Source organism: Talpa europaea, assembly GCF_964194135.1.
Source record: "Talpa europaea genome assembly, chromosome: 11".
Taxonomy (NCBI): Eukaryota; Metazoa; Chordata; class Mammalia; order Eulipotyphla; family Talpidae; genus Talpa; species Talpa europaea.
In genome coordinates this window covers 41,253,399-41,270,811 of record NC_140078.1, presented here as the reverse complement: position 1 = coordinate 41,270,811, position 17,413 = coordinate 41,253,399, and the positions used below count along the sequence as shown (strand labels likewise).

At 44.3% G+C, this 17,413-nt stretch overlaps 1 protein-coding gene across 3 annotated transcripts in view; it reads left to right on the top strand.

The window, feature by feature from the left end:
* The window catches only part of EGFR (epidermal growth factor receptor), a gene marked incomplete at both ends in the record, with an annotated part of 193,660 nt that extends 178,514 nt beyond the window's left edge, over positions 1-15,146 (top strand). For 2 of the 3 annotated variants that reach the window (XM_084248363.1, XM_084248362.1), the window contains 8 exons: positions 4,924-5,079; positions 5,910-5,985; positions 9,132-9,278; positions 10,821-10,918; positions 12,719-12,886; positions 13,230-13,277; positions 13,924-14,026; positions 14,797-15,146. In XM_084248363.1, the coding sequence (XP_084104489.1) occupies positions 4,924-5,079; positions 5,910-5,985; positions 9,132-9,278; positions 10,821-10,918; positions 12,719-12,886; positions 13,230-13,277; positions 13,924-14,026; positions 14,797-15,146 (1,146 nt within the window). Of the gene's footprint in view, positions 1-4,923; positions 5,080-5,909; positions 5,986-9,131; positions 9,279-10,820; positions 10,919-12,718; positions 12,887-13,229; positions 13,278-13,920; positions 14,027-14,796 lie in introns of all 3 variants that reach the window. The other variant, XM_084248364.1, reaches the window with a different exon arrangement.
* Between the last annotated feature and the right edge of the window lie 2,267 nt (positions 15,147-17,413).

Here is a 17,413-nt window from a genome sequence, read left to right as displayed (position 1 = left end):
TTAAGATCCTTGAGCTCAGCCCTTGGTGAGAATTGCAAGCATGGGAGGGAGAGGCTCTCAGAAAGAAACTTGGTTATGGGTGTCATTCCTGAACCACAACTTTCTAAGCACAGGACTACACTTAATTCAATCTATGAGGTAACACTTATAAGGATAATCCTCAAAAATATTTCAGTCCAAGGGATCCATTTTCCCAATACATGCAATATTTAGCTTGGTGCAAGCTCATCTGGAAAGCACTGAGGGTTTTCACTGACATCACAGTCCACAGTCCATGCCCATGAGCCGCTGAAAGGAGAAGGGAGGAGGCGGTGGGGATGTCGAGTCCAGGGAAGGGGGGGAAGGCAATCATCCTACTCTGATGTAGCCAGAACATTCCAGCCACCATGTTTAGTTCTGGTGCCACCATGAAACCCATGTTGACAAATTCCTGTGTGGTGGTAGATGAGCAGAGGTGTGGAGCACGGCCTTTGTGCCTTTGTGCTGGAAGGAGGACTAGCGCCCTGAAGCTGACGCGGTGTTACAGAGGGACCTGGTTGTTCACATACCAGCTTCCTGTTTGGGTCCAGGTGGGCTCTGGTGTTCGCCACCCAGGTCTATCCCAAATCCCCATGACTTTTCCATACTCTAGATTAGGATTTCATAAAGGTAAGGCCCAGGTGCTGACCCTACCTCGCTGGCTAGTGTGCACCCAAGTGTAGTGACTCTCCCACTCCACAGCAGAGGGCCAGAGAGACCACTTCTAAGCACCCTTCACTTCAAAGCACATGCTGTGATTACCTGGGAAAAACAGGCCAAAATACAGATCCTAGTAAGTTACCAGATATTTCTGTTATTTGGACTATTTATTTCATTTACTCTGGCATTATAGTGGAATGATTAAACTAAACGACCACTTTACAATATGTCATTTAAAAGCCACAGTTGCTGGTTACTGTGCTAGTAAAGCATATTCATGAACTTTTAGACATTTCACTTAGTTATTTCTTCAGCATTAATCTGTTGGTGTTAGATAGCATGTGAAGTGTGTGTGTGTATGTGTGTGTGTGACTAAATTGAGGAGTGAAGAAAGTGAATCCACAAAGAGTTAACAAGGTAGTAGGAAATGCCCTGGGCAGAACTGAGTGCAGAGGACTGGACCCCAGTGGCCACTGGGAAGGTGACAGGGATCAGCGAGGAGGTTTCAGTTCAACAGCCAAGCGCCAGGTATCAGGTATTGAAGAGAGTGGTGAAGAAGCCATTCTGTCCCTTACCCTCAGGAGCTCTGTCCTGAGAGGCCCTCTGTGAGTGAGGCATAGAGAGAGGTGGCCTGTGCTGGAAGGAGGACTAGCCCAGAGCAGGCTCCATGGCCACGATGCTGCTGAATGATGAGGGGCAGAGCCAGGGGAGGGCAGGGACAGAGGAGACCTGCAGGGTCTGAGCCCAGCTGCATCAGGAAAGCAAAGGTACCTCTCAGGAATTTACTTATGACAAAAATTTGAGGGGGAAACATAGCAGAGTCTAGGCCAGACATGATGGCAGCTAATTCAATGTCATGATAAAAGAGGATTAAAGAGAGAGGCTGGATTTGATATTTAGGAAGAATCACTGGAGAGGCATTCAGTTCTCAACACTAGTGCCTGGGGGACTCTTGCTGGGCTCCATCCTCAGTGCTTTGTGTGGGTAGACTCATTTAATCTTCTGATAACCCACTTGGTATGTGGGGAAACTGAGGTAGGGTGTGTTTAAGTTGCCAAGGTCTCAAGTTAGTAAGCAGAAAAATCAGGATTTGACCGTAGGCAGCTTTGTTCCTGAGTTCATATCCTTCTCCAGAATTTGACGGCACAGCTCAGGTGGAACAATAGGCCATGAGTCCACTGTCCTCCCATCCTAGCACAGTAGGATGCGGTGTCACATGATCTCATCTGGAATAGGAAGTCTGCCTTTGTTGAGGGCAGGGCTCAGAGATGGGTAAGCCATGCTATCAACTTTACTTCCAGAACTTCCTGCAACCTCTCCATTTCTAATCTCTGCATTTTCATGCCACTAAGTCAATGCTCTCCTGACTTCTCCATGTGGTAGTTAATATAATAGAACAGAAACAGATCCCTTTCCAGCCTCTCACTCTGCACTCTTTCTAAGATTTGTAGGATGCCACAGCCCTGGGAAAACAGTCTTTAGATGAAACCCAGTCACCCAGCCCTTCCTTCTTCCAAACTTGTGCCAGAAACATCTTTAACATCCATGTAGCACACCCCATGCTCTGCTTTTGCACATTGTGTTTGGCTCTTCAAATTACATTTTAACCTCAGTATTTCAAAATTCACCCTTACTGTCATGTAGTAATTAACAAAAATAAATATATTGAATTAAATTAGAGCGAGGATCTCAGAAGAATCAGGAAATGTGTTTCCCGAGCGGCCACAGGGGTTGTGCTGACATAGCTTCCTGTGTGTGTCTGTTTAGATAGAGTTCAGAGGCACTATCACAACCTTATCTTTAGTGACTGGTTAAAATATAACTCCATGGGGCACTGAGGTGGCCTTTCAAAGGGTTTCCATAGTGTGAGATAGAGACAATGTATAGGGTTTCATCCAAGTTCAAATGGGTCTAATCTCATTGTTCCAAAATTATCTCTGACTTAAAACCTCTCCGACTGATTACCATGCACTCCAGGATATGTAAGCCGCTCTTTCCCAAGCCTCCTCTGAACACTGATGTTTTGAGAAAACATCACAATTTATTAAAGTTTCTCTGGCTCTTTAAAGCCCTGAGGGCAAGGGGTGGTGTGGAACCAAGTCAATTAGTAGATTTGCACAGCGACATAGACATATTCAGTGGCTTAGGGCCAAGGAACTAGAAGTTATTTGGGGGATACATTTTGGGGAGGATTGGCATCCCAAGAAATTTTAGGATCTGCAAGCAAATTTCTGTTGGAGGTGCCAGCAGGGAATTAAGGGCCTGACCCTGAGGACTCAGAGGATTTGGTCTGTGAAGCACTGGATTCTCTGGGTATGTGGGTACGAGGACTACAAGCCCCGAGAGGCTTCCACATAGATAATTTCAGGATCGTGTGGCACCTCACCAGGGTACATGGCAGTAAGCTATTACCATTCATTCAGGCATTGGCTAATAAACCTTAGCAAAATCATCCATTTATTCCTCAAAAAACTTCAGTAAATATGTGCCCAGTATACCAGATTCTCTTAGGAATTTGAAGAAGCAGAATGAAAGTTATGGTAGTTTAATGAAGATGGAAATACCCTCTGAAGTTCTCCTTATAGGTTTCGTATACCAACAAATTTTAAATAAAGGCAGAGGGACGGAAGAAGTGAATTGTTCCTTCATGTAAGGACTTATGTGTGCTTTATTACTCCCTGTATGTGCAGCCTTGCACAGTACATACATGTGCAACACCTATGCTGTGTGTTGACTACACAGGGTCCACGTGAGTGCAACATTACATAGTCTACACAATTCCCACATGGTACTGTCCACAGAGGAAGTCTTCAAGAGCTGTGTGATGAAGCAACAAACAAAAGAGACACAGCTGGAAGGGAAGAGAGAAAATAAGAGTGGAAACTGGGAGAGAGAAATACAGAGTGAGAGACAGGGAGAGAGCACAGGGAGCACTTGCAGCCTGGAGTGCAGCTGTTGGTCTAACCAAGGGGAGGTCAAGCATCATTAGCCCTTCTGAATGAGTAAGAGTAGGTCTTATTTAATAGAGATCTTACTCTTGTATAAGAATCAAGGGGACCGAGCACAGAAATAGGGTCCCATGAGTCAAAGGAGAGGGCGAAGCTGGTGAAAGGAGCCAGCTTTGAGAGGTGAGAGGTGACACGGAGGACCGAGGGGTCATCTGTTGGGCAGCATTTGCTCAGCTTCTGCTCTTACTCTCTCTTGCTCTCCACACACCATCCCTAAATAATAATTTTCCATTTTTAAGTGCTATTCTAGAACCTGTTGGTTCACTCTTGAGGAAACATTAGTCCCATTAGCCATATTTTCTGGCACAAGAGAAGTCTTAGGAAGGGAAACCTTTAAATCAAACAGCATGTTAAACATTAAGGAGCTTTCCAGATAATACAAGGGAGGTGGGAGTTTTATCTCTCAGCAACGATTCTGACACAACTGGATGTAGAAGCTATCAGGCAGGGGATTGGGAGTGACACCTTAAGAAAGCAGCACAGTAACCATGTGAGTTCCATTGAAAAACAACAAACAAGACACAGTAGATAAAAGTCTTTTTTAATGTAGCGAATCACGTAAGATAGGAGAACCTGAGAGTTGGCTGCACAGCACCAAGAAGCACTATCTGCATGCCTGGTGAAGGCACCCTGCCTCCCCCACCTCTCACATGGTCTCAGCCCAGGAAGGTGAGAGCCCTTGGAGGCATGATGGGCAGGTGGGCAGTACCTGAGCCGCTTCCAGCCCAGGCTCAGCCCAGGGTTCTGTCGCTGTGCTCTGCCACTTGGACCATCTGGACCTGAGACTGAGTACGTGAATAGAAAAAAGATAATGACTCAGTAACTAGGTATACCTTCATTTACTTGCCTTTCATCCATTTGATAGTTTCTAACACTTAGAAGGTGCAAGTCGGTCATCAAGAGAGTAAGTTACGTAGACAGGCTTCTCCTGACATGGAAAAGATAGGAGTTGTACGCATGTGACTTTATTATGTCTTTTATTGCAGTAACATTGGCTTATAACACCATATATGAGTCCAAGATATAGGATCACACCTCTTCAGATGTATGTCACCACACCACAGCCTCCACCCATAGCCCTCCACCCTGAGCTACGCTCCAGCTTCCACAGAGTGCCTTGCCCTTTGTGCGTGAGCCCAGGTCTGTGCTATGTAGGGTATCCAGGAAGTACCATGCCCTCACTGCTCAGCCCCATGTTTACTTAGCCTCATGCCCTCACTGCTTGACCCTGTTTCAGGGCATGAACTACCTGGAGGACCGGCGCTTGGTGCACCGTGACCTGGCAGCCAGGAACGTCCTGGTGAAGACCCCACAGCATGTCAAGATCACAGACTTCGGGCTGGCCAAACTGCTGGGTGCTGATGAGAAGGAGTACCATGCGGAAGGAGGCAAAGTAAGGAGCTAGCTTGTAGACTAGTGAACTTTTCTTTCGTTGGGAACTACATGGTATGGAGACATTTTTGGATGTGGAGTCAGGTCCAGCAGCTTGCTCATCCCTGGTCTAAAGAATCTTCTGTTGGTGTTATGAGAAGAGGTGCTGTTGGGGTGGGATTTGCTGGAAGTGAGTACTGATCCATCCAGAGGTCAAAGGCAGTTAACAGGCATTCAGCTCCAGGCCCCGGGACCAAGGATCAGCTGCCTCCTCCCCTCAGGATATAAGTACCTTTGAAGAAACAACTAGGTAACACCACTTCTACTTTGGTGGCACACTGCCCTGAAGATATCCCCAAAATACAAGAAGCTTCCTATGTTGTTCTGAAGGTTTCCAGGGTCCCCAGTGACTCATGCCCAGCCGGAGACTCAGCCAGGTTGAGGTGGAGCCAACTTCCTCCTCAGCTGGGTTTGGGAGTTCTGCAGGAACTTACCAGGGCCTCCAGGATGTTCCAGATCAGCTGTATCCTTCAGCCTCATGATGGCCTGTGCAAGATCCAGGGCAAATACACACAGGGCCTGACCAGGATCAGCTCAACAGTTTGCCCTGGGGCCAAAAGGCCTTAGTTGTGGTGTCCACCTGACCAACTCTGGGGCCATATAAAAGAAACCTATTGTCTGCCAGACTTAAAGTCTACTGTGCAGCTGATGTGGAGCACTAAACTGTGGGGTCAGTGGAATGTCCTGACTTTTCCATATCAGTCACTTGTAATTTGTCCCAGAGTGATTTAATTATTTTCAACAGAGGGAAGCTAATGATTGTCATATTATTTTCTCTCTCATCATTCTAAGGTGCCTATCAAGTGGATGGCTTTGGAATCAATTTTACACCGAATTTATACCCACCAAAGTGATGTCTGGAGCTATGGTGAGTGGAAATCTGATGCTAATGAATTTGTACTGAGGCTCAGCTGGTTTGGCTTGTTCATTGATTTACATTATATGCTCTGTCATTCAAGAGTTTTCTCCCAAGACAGTAACTAATAACAGTGTAATACTTGCTGTGTGTCTGTTACACTAAAGAAACATGGCCAAGGAAGTTGAGTATAAATTCCACACTAAGTGTCACTGGGGTCTCAATGAACTTGTCAGAAGAGAGGGTCATCGGGGAGAGAGACTTACACTCAGGAAATGCCTTCACCTGCAGTCACCTTACTTCTTGTCATGAATCCAGAGCGAACAAAAGAGAAATGACCATGAGGTTCAAGGGAAGAGTTCCTGATAGAGAAAGGAAGTTTTGTGATGATTCACCCAGACTATTGTTTCCTGTAGTGAACTGGATTTTTTGTGTGTCAGAGGGAATGCCTGTTGAAAAGGCAGTGAGGATGTGTCTGGGAAAAGCAAGAAAATTGAGGTGGAGTTTGCCTCTGACTCTGAGGGCCTCTCACTCTCAGGACTGAGTCCCTGATCCCAGGTCCAGCTGGGATCTCCCCAGACATGTTGCCATGCTCCCGCCTCACTGCTTTTTTACAGGAGCCTTGCCTTTAAGGAAAATGTTCTTGCCTTGTAATAATAACTTATTTTCAATGACCACTGCTAACTTCAACTGTTTTCACATTAAGTGCTCAAATGTCACCCAGCACTCTGCTGAGAGACTGTAGACCCTTCACCCTCTGTACTAATTTGTGAGTCATCAGCCTCTCCTCAGCTACTTAAAGCAAAGGGGGCATGTGAAAAGGAACAGTCACCTACTTCCCTAGAAATGTATATTTGAGACAAGCAATATTGAAAGGAATTTATCAGTACAAAAACAAATCATTCAGGTTTCCACTATTTTTTCCTTTAGAATTATTAGCTTCCCAATATTCGAAATGTATTTTTGTTTTATTTCCTGGATTTTTGTCTCCTTTGCTAGAAAGCTGACTTAAAAAAGACAGAGCTATTTGTGGATAAATCACTCTATTTTCTATGTACCTGTGATCTGAGCTGTCTGCAACGAATGAACTAGATAAGGAAATAAAGCTGTTCTGATGCCTTGTTATTTTCAAGATGTATCTTCACTTCTCACTCTGGGTCCTCCCAGAGTCATCTCCCTATCACTGTGCTGACCCAGCCCCTCCTCGGTGGCCCAGCAGGTCTTCTCTCGCCCTGTTTTGCACACTCTCATCTATTCTCCAGACAACAGTCAAAATACATCTTCTGAGTCAGACTTTCACTTCTCTGCTTATCATCTTTGGTTTCTCAAGTACATTCCAGATAGTCTGAAGCCCTAACCATGCTTGATGGGTTGGTTGGTGGGTTGGTGGGTGGATGCTACCTCTCCCTTCCTCCCATGTTCCAGTCAGTGGGTGCCAACTAGAAGTCCACACCTGGTCCACATTTGTTGAATAAATGAAAATCCCCTTAAATTCGATGACTTAATTCCTTTGAATGATTATAACTGTTATTAGAAATTCAGCATCACTGTGGTGGTGCCTGTCAAGTTCCCATTTCAGAGGAAACTGTTGTCATTGATTATGATCTGGAATTGTTGGACCATGAACCTGGAATTTTAGTTTAGTAAACATATCCTTTATTCCATTCTCTATTCCAATCAAGGAAAAATAATTTAATAAGTTAGGCAACTATGTGGTCTATTTTGGAGTAAAGAGAGGATTCATCCCACCTTCCAGTCTCATCCATAACCCACACCAGGCAAACACACACACACACACACACACATACACATGCACACACACACATGCACACACACACCACTCTTTCTCTATTTGTTCCAAACCCTGGAAAGCTTGCCTTCCCATGGGAAGTCACTGGCATGTTGAAACACAATGCTCAAGCCTAGTTAGATGAGCATTACCTGACTTCATACATCTTGAAATGAGATTTTCTGTCAAGCTCATATTGACTCTGTGGTGGGAAAGGATAGGAGAGTCTATTTTTTTGCCTCTATACCTTTGCTTTCCTTCACTTTTCAACCTTAAATTCTATATATTTTTTAAAAATTTATTTATTTATTTATTTATGCAAGCACTGGGTATAGTCAGAAGCATGGGAGGGTGAGAGAATTCACCAGAGCCAGAGCGGGGAGCAGAACAGACTGACAAAACACTGCTGAGGGGAGCAGTGGGCACGGCAGGAGAGGTCTGCGCGCCATGTGGGACCCTCGCCTGGTGGCTGGGGATCAAACCAGTGCTGCAGAGGCTGCGGGCAGCTTCGCAGCCCAGCACTCAGCCGCTGTGCCACCAGGGAGGCCCTTAAATTCTATATGTTAATTCAGGTCATTGTGTTTTGGAATGGCCCCTGCAAAACCCAAGCAGATCTGTGGTAATATACATCTGGAAGGTCCAGTGTCTGAACCTTGGGGCCAGGCTCTATCATGGGACCACAGTAACCTTCCCTATCCAGTGGGACCACAGTAACCTTCCCTATCCAGGTGGGAACAAGCTCCATATAACACCGTCTATTTGGAGAGAGAGAGAGAGTTCCACCAAGAGAGGCCTGAAGATAAAAGGGCCATCAAAATTAGAGGTTATCTGAAGAAACACCAATTCTAAAATATTACTACAGTTTTACTTTTTTAAAACATGGTAATTGATTTTGGAAAAAAAGTATGGGATTGTGATATTTATACAAAGGAACATAGATTTTTTTGTTTGTTTCTATTTTTTTAAATTATTTAAAGTTTCACATTTACAGCTTTGTTTGGAATCTCCATCTTTCCTCGTACATAGATTTAAGTCACTTAGGGCAGAAGTCTGAGTGTGTAACTCCTGCACTGTAGCATAAGAAGTTATTAAGGTGGTTATATTGTCTGCTGTTATTACTAAATGTTACCATTTCTTAGCCACTTAGTGTTTGCCAGGCACTAAACTAACATTTCAGTTGTGTTACCTTATTTGACCCTGATGACCATCGTGTAAGGCAGATACTGTCATTATCCCACTGTGCAGAGAGGTAAACAGTAGGAAGCGAGTTGCCCAAGACCACAGAAACATGGGCTTCTCAATAGTAGAAGCAGTAGGAACACTGATGACTAAAGACTATTGACTAATGAGTGACTGCTTCATCTTCTAGGAGTCACTGTTTGGGAGCTGATGACCTTTGGGTCTAAGCCTTATGATGGAATTCCGGCAAGTGAGATCTCCACCATCCTGGAAAAGGGAGAGCGCCTCCCGCAGCCGCCCATCTGCACCATTGACGTCTACATGATCATGGTCAAGTGTGAGTGGTCACAGGCAGTCTACCCCATGTGGCTGAACCTCAGCACAGGTCCATAGAGAGGCATGGCTGCCCTCATCAGACAGTTCAGACCTTTGGTTGTCTGAAGAAATGCCATCACATTCTTTTTCTTTTTTTTTTTTACAATAAAAATTTATATGGCAGGAAGTAATATTTTATTTTATTTTTTTAAATAATAAATTTTATTTTTATATTCCCCATACAATTGCAACCCCCTCATTCTGCCATCACATTCTTTAAGGCAGACGCTTGAGTCCAGAAACATCCATAATACCACTCTCACACATTCTTCCGGAAGCACTCATTGACTCACTGAGCACTGAGACCTGACATTTGCGATGTTTGCAAGCAAATAAATAAAATCAAAGCCTCCATAAGCCATTACACCAAAATATTCTGTTCTCTGTGTTGCTTAATGAAAAAGCTGCCCACACTGGGAAGTCCGTTACCAGAGAATGAATGTTTCTAAATGCCTAACAATGAATAAACACAAGAGGAAAATAGAATCAACATTTCAGTTCGGACTTAAACCTTTCAAACAGTGGATTTATGTGAGGTCCTCTACAATTTCCAAGTAAACATTTTGATCCAAATAAGAATGTGTAACTTGATTAACACATTATTCCACCAGAATCCCCAGTTCACTTGGCTTTGAAGGTAACATTATTTGTGTGGTGAGCATTTACACAAGGGAATATGGTAGAGCCAAATTAATGTAAATATCAGTGCCTTTCTGACCTTTGACCACAAAGTCCATTTATTTTAACTTCCTAGCTCTGCTCTGAGGAACTGGAATCCGGAGAGGTTACATGATTTGTCTAAGGTCACATAGCAATCTGATCTAAAATAGCTTGACATCCTGCTACTAGAAAATAAATGTGAACCCTCAGAGGCATGAGGATTTCCAGCTGATAACTGTTCCTCCTGTTTAATCCAGGCTTAGGCCCTTGTGTAATCAATGCACTAGCATGGTTAACAAAAGCTCCCTCCAATGGAAAGCGCTGAAACATCGCCTCTTACACACATGCATGATGACTGAGCATGCAATACAATGAAAGGAGCAGAGTGGTTGAGAGGCATTCCCGAACACCAGAGTTCTTCAGGGTCTCTGGATTTATCTAAATTAAATCTGATTTCCAGCATCCAAGAATGCTGGATGAGTACACATGAAGGTGGATGTCAAGTAAGGACTGTGAGCATAGACACAAGGACTGGATCATCAGAAAAGTTGACCAACAGCAATACTTACAGTAAAGCTGCTGTATTGCTAAGGTAGTCATACCAGAATGCTAACCCTGAAAGGGTAAATGTAGAAAATTACAGGATGTCATTCTGATTCACTCTATTGTGTTTTCATGATCTTTAAACAGTAATCCGGCCAGGACTTTGTCTTTCACAAAGATTAAGTGTCTGCATCACTTTCTTGTCTAAAAGTATCTCACCATAAATGGTTTCTTTAAGCTATGCCATCTTTCTCATTTCTTTAAGAGTGCTAATGGTCCTGTTTTCTTCATTCCTTCCCAGGTTGGATGATAGACGCGGACAGTCGCCCTAAGTTCCGTGAGCTGATCATTGAATTCACTAAGATGGCCCGAGACCCCCAGCGCTACCTTGTCATCCAGGTACAACCTGCACTTGCAGTCCATTGGAAAAAGTCTTTCTAACATGCATCAGGATCACCTGTCTCCAGCTCACATTATTAAATCTTCCAATGTGTCAAGGCAAGCCTGGGTAAGGCACAGGGAGCAGAGTAGAGGGCCTTTGTGGTACCCATTGCTCCCTGGCCACCCCTGCCGGCCCTCTTACTGACACAGCCTCCTCACACATCATCCCTGGGCCAGCTGCTATTGCAGTAAACAAAGCATCAGCTCAGTCCAGTGGAGAAGCAGAGACTTTTAGCAGGCAAATCTGACCTCATATACCTATTTCTCCCCTTCCTATGTGAGGCTCACAGGGTAGTTTTAAAGATTCAGTGAAATAATGCATGCAAAATATATTGTATAATGCCAAAAGTTCTGCTCAGCAATTCCTCTGTGTGTGGGTGTTTGTATGTGTGTGTGGTTCCCCAAACCTATGAGCAGTTCTCCAACACCATCTCAATGTCCTAGAATTCAATACAATTCTGACACTAACTACTCAGAGATATTATTACATCCTAGAGTGAGGGTTGAGTCCTACAAGTCTGCCACCTCCCCTACCCCAACTTCAGACACCAGTCTCAAAGCCAGGTACTTACCTTTGCTTCTGACTGACAGACTATAAATCATAAGTTCCCATGAACCCCTGCTTGGATTCAATTAATTTGTTAGTGTGGTTCACAGAATTCAGGAAACCTGGTTACTTACTAGGCTAATGTTTTTCTTAATAAAAAGATATAACTCAGGACCAGCCAAATGGAAGAGGTGCACAGGGCAATATACAGGGGAGGGATACAGCTTCTGTGCACTCTGGGTGCACCATCCTCACAGCATCTCCTCGTATTTACCAACCCGCAAGTTCTCCAGAACCCATCCTTTGGGGACTTAGAGAGGTTTCATTACATAAGCAGGATTGATTAAATAACTGGCCTTTAATGTTTGATTCAACCCCCAGGCCAGCTCCCCTCCTTGGAGGCCATGGTGAGGCAGAAAGTTCCAACTCCCCAATCACAGGGCTTTCCACTGGCAACCAGCCCCCTTAATTAGGTTCTTCCCAAAAGTCACCTCATTCATCACTTAGAATATTCCAAGGGTTTTAGGAACTCTGTGCCAGAAACAGGGACAAAAACCAAATACACATTTCTGATTAATCACAAAATCACAGCACCTAGCCCCAGAGTACACACTCAATAAAGGCTGATGCTGCTTCTCTTTGCTTTTCTTCCTAAGCAGTTTTTGTTTCACTTCAGGAACTTTTAGATATCAGGGAATTTTGAAAGTTTGCATTTCAGGCAAGGAGGCGAGGGAGTTGAGGGAAGCCAACTACATTCCTAGAACCAGGGGGATTTTTTTTTTTTAGATTTTTTTATTTTAACATTTATCATTTTTTACATTTTTTTAAACAATATTTGCTTCCCTCCACCCCCTCAGATTGAGTCCCCATAGAATTTCCTTCCCCAAGGCACCCATGCACCATCACCACAGTCCCCTGTGCTCCTCCCTCCCTCCCTCTCACCCCTCTCCCTCCTCCTCCCCTGCAGGATGTCTCTGGTTTATAATTGTCTGTTTTTCCTTTGTTGTGATTTGCACAGTTATTATTATTTTTTTACACTGATGTCTTATTTGGTTCCCCTATATTCCTGTTATAAGTGAAACCATCCGGTATTTTTCTTTTAAACTGATAAACCACCAGGCACCTGCTGACAATAGATCCCTGTCCCTATAGCCAAGAAATGGACTAGTATCTCTCTAGGCCGTTCTAATGGTCTCAAATCTCTGCCCCAGGGGGATGAGAGAATGCACTTGCCAAGTCCCACAGACTCCAACTTTTACCGCGCCCTAATGGATGAGGAGGACATGGAAGATGTGGTGGATGCCGACGAGTATCTCATCCCTCAGCAGGGCTTCTTCCATAGCCCCTCCACCTCTCGGACGCCCCTCCTGAGTTCTCTGGTATGAAATTTTCACTCTTTTTCAATTTAGGTCTGCTGGTTTGAACCAATTGAGTTTTAGAGAAAATGATCCCCATCCAATGAGTTCACATGGGACAAAGTGGATTTTCACCAAATGGTAAAACCCAAATCAAATTGAGTCAAGTAAGCGTAGTGATTATTTTACTGCCTTACACAACTTGATGGTAATCATTTCTAAGGTCCACTGAAGAACAAAATTAAACCAGAACGAATGCTAGTTTTTCTAATGCTAATGAGCACACAAAACTAAGAAAGTTTTAGAACATCTGCTCCTTGACCCCACCTCCTGCAATCACACATCAGCGGCTATGTTTCTTTTCCAGAGTGCCACCAGCAACAACTCCACCGTGGCATGCATCGATAGAAATGGGGTATGTATGAAGACCTAGTCAGCCAGAATCAGGCAGTAGCTCAGTGTTGGGGTTCTGTTAGACACTGACCTGGAAGCTCTTGATTTTCCTCCTAAATGCCCCGCGGGACAGTGGTTCCCTTTCCCCTGTCCTGAGGCCAGCACTTAGCCATGGCTTATCAGTCTTGTTCAAAGCATGGTTCTTGGATCTGCTGCAGCACCAAGGGGCTTGTTAGAAATACAGATTCCCAGACCTGCTAACATAGGGTTTCTGTGCATCGGCCAGCCTTCCTGAGAATACTGATGCACATCTTATGGGACCTTGTCTGGACCCACACTGACCAACAAAGAACCCTCCAGCCACATGTGGCTACTTAAATTTAAACTTTTATGGGGAAAATTAAGAAAAATTAAAATCTGGTTTCTCACACATTTGAAGTATTCAGTCATTTGTGGCTGTGTCTGCCATGTGGAGGAGTAGAGATTATGGCCATTGGTTGTTACAGAAAGCCCCACCAGACAGCACTGACCAGGGCCTTCCTAGGTCCGGGGAGGGAGGCATCTGCGGGGCTAATAGGAATTATGTCCTTCTGCAGCCCTTCTAGTGAAAATGCATTGAACGAGGTCTTGGGTGGTTTTACATTGATACCTCTAACCTTCCCCAGCAGAGCTGCCCCCTCAAAGAAGACAGTTTCCTGCAGCGGTACAGCTCGGACCCCACCGGCACCCTGCCCGAGGACAGCCTGGATGACTCCTTCCTCCCCGTGCCTGGTGAGTGGCTCCTGGGACTGTCACAGTCCTTGACCTGTCCCTAGAACTGGCCCCCACCCAACCACCTGACCAGAGGTGGGGATGGACACAGAGAAAGGAGTGGGAGGCAGACATACCTAGGCACTGGGCAGTACACAGTGCAAGTGTGCCCAAGTTGTCTGCTAGTTTTTTAGGGTGAATCTACAGCTTTTCTAGAATTTGAAGCAAATATATGTGGGGGATATGGGTGTGAGTATGATGTGTAGGTATGAAAGTGAAAATGTGTGTGCTGTGTATGTGTGTGTGAGCATGTGTTTAAGCTCTGTGTGTATGTATCAGTGTGTGAGCATGTGTGACTATGTGAGCACATGTGGGTATATGTCTATGTCAATTATGTGTGAGCATTGGTGTAAGAGTGTGTGAATGTGTTCAGATGTTTGTTAGTCCCCATCTCTGTCCTGGCTTCATTGTTGTCATGTAAAACATGCATTTTCCTAGTGGAAACTTTATCTCTAGGCATTCCCAACCTGTACACACACACACACACACAGAGGCAGGTTATCCTTAGAGAACTTTTGCTTGGCAAAAGATAGATGTGCCAGTTGTTTGAGAAGTACAGAAAAAGCACAGTTTATTCCACAACAACAAAAAGTAGTGTCTTCCCAGGCTTGCTACCTGCTGTGGTTAGTACCTCATTGCAGAATATACACTGGGGTGGGAGAGGCCAATGACCTCCTGCTTGATACTGTGCTTTGCTGATGACTTCATCTCTGATTTCTTTTCATTTTCAGAATATGTAAACCAGTGTGTTCCCAAAAGGCCTGCAGGCTCTGTCCAGAACCCTGTCTATCACAACCAGCCCCTACATCCAGCTCCTGGCAGAGACCCTCACTACCAAAACCCCCACAGTAATGCGGTGGACAACCCTGAGTATCTCAATACCACCTGCCCTTCCCACGTCAACGGCCCCACCCTCTGGGCCCAGTCAGGCAGCCATCAGACCAGCCTGGACAACCCCGACTACCAGCAGGACTTCTTTCCCAAGGAAACCAAGTCCAATGGCATCTTCAAGGGCCCTTCAGCTGAAAATGCAGAATACCTTAGGGTAGCACCACCCAGCAGTGAATTTATTGGAGCATGACCATGGAGAATAGCCCCAGCCATAAAAATTCCACATGGCTCACCCACCATGGACCCAACCATGGCAGCTACTCCTGATCACCAAGTCCTGATAACCAAACCTACGTTCACTATTGGACCATGAACTGGTTTTGCCATATTTGCTGTGACCAACCAGCCTTTCAACCAGGAAGCCCTCCACTGGGATGCACCACAGGGAGTTGCAGGTATATTCCTGTGACATTCCTTTGTCTTCAAACTGTAAGCCTTTCACAAAATGGCATCCAGCAAGAATGTTGTCCATTTGGACAAAGTTCACCTTTAAATGAGGTATATTTGGGAAAAAAGCACACAACTATATATATAAGGAGTTTTATTGCTTGGGGACCTGTGGGGTTTTTAACTATAATCATTGACTTTGTTTTTAAGGGGCTTTTCTAACAAGGAAGAAGCTCACTCATAGCACTTGATGCACAAGTTGGTCCAGACCCAACTGTGACCTAGAGGCAAGGGCCAAAGTCTTCCAGCTAACACTTGACTTCACTGGCTCTGTGTCAAGACTCTTCCATTGTGAGACAATTAAGCAAACAGGAAGCCCTCCACATCCCAAGTAGGCATGATCGGTACTGTACCCAACCATGGGTATACAAAAGGATAAGCCACTTTGACCATTCCTGGGTGACAAAGAAAAGGAGGGGATAGAATTCTTCCTCAGACTTTTATATAAGTGTCTCCATGATATTTGCTCTCCACTCACTGAACTAGTGTTTTCTAATTGTAAGTATTAGACTTACTTGTTTATTTTCCATTCCGTTGTTTTAAAACTCTATATGCTTTCCCTATCAGCAAGAGGAGACGGTACATCAGATAATGTGAGCAAGGCCAGCTTATATTTGATTCATCAGCATTTGGACCAATAGCCTTTAATTAAGATGGAGGACAATGCAAGAACCCCGAGATCTGAGTGTCAGATAAATGCACGAAGTCCTTTGGGTCAGGAAATATATGAAAGACTCCAAAAAAAAAAAAAAACTTCTTTAAATACTTATTTAGCCTCTCCCCAAAAACTATTTAGTTTAGACAATTTTCTTTTTATTTCACTTTAAAAGTTTTTATTCAAAGGGTACTGGGTTGGTCCCTGGTAAGCTGCCCCAAAGCCTCTCCCTGTGCTTTGTGAATAAAAGCATCCAGGTTCTGGGGCCATTGTGCAAGAACTTAGAGCCCTCCTACTCTGGGCAACTTTACAGGTGGAAATAAAGCTAGTATTATGTAGAGTGTGCAATGCAAGTGGTAAATATGAAATTAGAGTTTGAAGTTGAAGATAATGCATTCAGAACACCTACAGGTGCTTTAGAAGAAAAAACCATTTTTCCTCCTAGTAATTTCCCTGTCATTAGGGATCCATCTAGTTAGGACTCCGCCTTTTTTTTTCTAATCTGAATGTCCCTGCAGACTGATCAGTCAGTGGCAATCGTTGGCAGTGTTTTCAGCACTCTTGGTCAGCAACCACCATTTCAGTTTATCAAGGAAAATATGTTTCAGACAATATTTTCAGCTTACAGACACATACAAAATTTTCTATTTGCTTTGAAGTTATTTTTTGACACTCAGATGGATTAGGGTCCCACTGTTTTGTTACCAAAATGTTTTACTTTGTCTCCATGGAAATATAAACTATCTTCAATTTCAATATGTTCTCAAATACTCTTGTATGTCTGTGCCAGTCCGGACATTGCTACTAAAGATACAAAACTAAATAAAACATATTTCCTATTTCCAAGAAATTCACAATTTAGCAAAAAAATGAACTGAAGTATTAACCTTAAAACAGCATGACAGGTGCCAGGTAAGACATGCCCACAGGCCCCAGGCAGCACAGATGCCAGGTGTATTCGGAGGTGTATTCAGCCAAGGGAAAATGGAGCTGGGACCAGGGTGTAGCCACAAGGAAGAGAAAGTACATTCTCTGCGCCGGGACCCCTAACAAAGAAAGAGTCTTCCATGGAACCACTAGTAAAGTAGGTTTACAGACCACGTTGTCATCTTCAGGAGCCTGGGAATTAAGGTTGCAGTGATCCTCACATTTCTTATATGTGTCCCCAGTGGGGACTTGAATGAGTAAGATTAAGCAGCTTTGCTAGGAATCTGAAACGTATACCACTGTCAGTAAGCCACTTTTCTTATTCACCTCAGAACATCGAGAAATCTTGTAGTCAGAAGCTCACTCTGCTCTTGGGAACAGCAATTCAGTTGATTCTCACTCACTTGTTAAGAAACGGGTCAGTCAGG